At 41.2% G+C, this 2915-nt stretch overlaps 1 protein-coding gene across 1 annotated transcript in view; it reads right to left on the bottom strand.

Annotated features, from left to right (window-relative positions):
* Positions 1-567, bottom strand: part of APOH (apolipoprotein H (beta-2-glycoprotein I)) — a 6386-nt gene extending 5819 nt beyond the window's left edge. The window contains exon 1 of the mRNA XM_008937758.1: positions 504-567. Coding sequence (XP_008936006.1) covers positions 504-567 — 64 coding nt within the window. The remainder of the gene's footprint in view (positions 1-503) is intronic.
* Between the last annotated feature and the right edge of the window lie 2348 nt (positions 568-2915).

The following is a 2915-nucleotide window of genomic DNA, read 5'->3' as shown; positions in this document are numbered from 1 at the left end:
CTGCTGAGTTTGTGGGGAGAGAACAGAGGGTTATGAAGCTCATGCTGTAGAAATGAATGGCAAACAGAGGGAGAGAGTACATGAAATGGTGCCCAGAGCCCTTGGCATGGGGGACAGGAGGAGAGGAGCAAGGCCAGAGCAGTGCCAGGCAGCCCCTGCAGCCGAGGGGAGAGCAGGGAGCTGGGCAGAGGGACGGAGCGAGAGTAACTCCTGGCACATGCAGTGCCCCCTGGCATGCAGGCAACCTGGCTTCCACAACTTCTGACAATATTTCTTCCATCTTCCTCCATTTAAAATGTTTGTATGCAGCAATTCATCTCACCATAGGAAGAGAAAGAGGAAGGAATGGAAGCATGGAAAAAAAAGAGAGGAAATAGCTTCCAGAGAATTCCCCTTAAAACACTTGATCAGAATTGTCTAGAGGCTTTCAACTTGTGTTTTCTTCAGCTTCTCTCATGCACACTTGAGGGTAGCATTGCTATTAGAAGGTAGAAGACACTTACCTTTGGCTGCAAGAGCACAGTGGCTCAGAGCAACGGCGCAGGTGACCAGAGCCAGGGAGAACATGCTGCCAGGCCAGACGCTTCCCGAGCGACCCTCCGACCAGCGTCTCTTCCCTTGGAAATAAAGGCATTGGCAAAAGGGTGGTTACATATTAACTCTTGGTGTTTGTTCCCATCCTAGTAAACAGAAGATAAAAGGTTCCTTGTGTTGCATGTAATAAAGGATGAAACAAGCATCACATGTTGCACTCGTACATAATGCAGGAATTCAAATAGCGATTTCTGCTGGAAACGTCTCCGGGTGTTTCTGCAGAGCATCTCCTCTTGGCACTGATGTTTGGGAAAAAACAGTGTTATCCTCTCAGCATCTTTAGAGGATGAGGATGTTTGGAATACGATATCCGATCTGTCACTGATAAGCTTTTATGTATCACTCAAGCATGTACATTTCTATGTACCAAGGAGTCCTGAGAGTTGTAACAAAGTCTTTTTAGGGTGAAAAGATTAATGTTGGAGTGACATTGGTATTGTCATACACCCCCAGTGATGATGCTGACTTCATACCAGTCTACATTAGGTGTGATCTGGCCTGGTGATGATGTGAAACTTCAGGTTTCAGGAGCCAGTTTGATAAGATTCATGTTGTAAATAAGCATCTTTCAATTAACAGATAAGTAAAAGCACCAGAGACAGGGCTCACAATGCCAGCACTGCAGGGAAAGTGAAGTAATTATTCTGGACTGTGCTTATTTGTGACAAGGAGATCAAACTTTAATCATATTTTTTGGTGGTATAAACACTTGTTTTGGTGCTGTGATTTGGGGGTCATCAAGTCAAAACTCCACAGATATCAGCCAAAGTTCCGATCACTGCAGTTCTCCTAATTTAGCAGATTTTAACTGCAGGAGCATCTGAAGTGCAACCAAAATAACATTTGTGTAATCATTGTTCCACAGTTTGGTGTTTCTAATCTAAGTATCCTCCTCCCCTGCTGACTCACAGCCTGTGAGGGGGAGTGAGGGACATTTGAAGCTCTAACGAGAAGCTAGGTTATGTCAGACTCTGACTGCTGTGATCTTAACTGGTTTGTTTATTTTTGTTTTATAAAGTTTCTCTGTTTATATTTAAAACACAAATTTTAGCCACACCATTAAACAATGAGGAACATGCTATTCTTCTCAGGAAGAAAATGCTCTGAATGTCCTGCTCGAAATATTTACCAGATACTCAGAGCCAAGGGGCAAACTACCACTGCTAAATCAGCAGAAAAAAAATTGACTTCATTTTCTGTATTTACATCTGGTTATCTTTCCATTTGTCACAGCTTGCTTCTTCCTCTTTCTCTACAAAATCTCACAAGTATCTTTTCATCTTCCAACACAGTGCAATGCTATAATAAACTTTCTTGCCTCTGGTTTAAATCCATCCTTAGATCTGCGGGCTGTTTTGTTTACATTCGTTTCTGTGTTTAAAATAGGAAGAGATGGGCACGTTTTTAGTCTTCCAGCGCTGACCATGAGCATTTCTCCCCGTGCTCAGCAGATGGCAGAATGTGCTCTACCATATACCATACAGACACGAGCTGAAAAGTTACTGGACTAATTGAAGACGAAAAAAAAAGGAGTAAAATTATATGCACATTAATTTTTCCATCGATTTTGTGTGTGATAATTTTACTGCTTTTAAAATTGAAAGTAAAACTGAATAATTGTGTGTGAAGCTGAGAGAGGGATGAATATTGAAGTACGCAGGATATTTAAGTGTGCATTTCCCACAACTCCAGAACTGCCAATATTGTGATTCTCTTTGAAAATATGTTTCTCTGCAATAAGAAACAGCAGAATGTATGTTACAAATCACTTTATCTTTCACAGTAGCTGGAGAAGATGTGATTATTACTGTATGGATTCACCTTGGCAGAGCATGGGTAAACCAACCTAGTTCTTTCAGTATTTGCTGATAGTGTGCAGTTATATATATCATCTGAACTCCAAACCACTCCTTTAGCACCTGTGCTGTTTATTACCATAGCTCCTGTAAACTAAAGCATGAAGCAGAATATTCTCTCTTAGAAACAGCAGAATGTATGTTACAAATCACTTTATCTTTCACAGTAGCTGGAGAAGATGTGATTATTACTGTAGGGATTCACCTTGGCAGAGCATGGGTAAACCAACCTAGTTCTTTCAGTATTTGCTGATAGTGTGCAGTTATATATATATCTGAACTCCAGACCACTCCTTTAGCACCTTTGCTGTTTATTACCATAGCTCCTATAAACTAAAGCATGAAGCAGAATTTTCTCTCTTTAGTGACCACATAAACACAGAGCAGACTGATCTCCACTACAACTAGTAGTATATTCTAAGGAAACTAATGGCAGCTGCAAGCAGAGAAAGTAGTGCAAGAGCA

This window comes from Merops nubicus, unplaced genomic scaffold (assembly GCF_000691845.1).
Source record: "Merops nubicus isolate BGI_N331 unplaced genomic scaffold, ASM69184v1 scaffold21130, whole genome shotgun sequence".
Taxonomy (NCBI): domain Eukaryota; kingdom Metazoa; phylum Chordata; class Aves; order Coraciiformes; family Meropidae; genus Merops; species Merops nubicus.
Note: the sequence above shows the minus strand (reverse complement) of the source record. Positions and strands in the feature narration are given on the sequence as shown.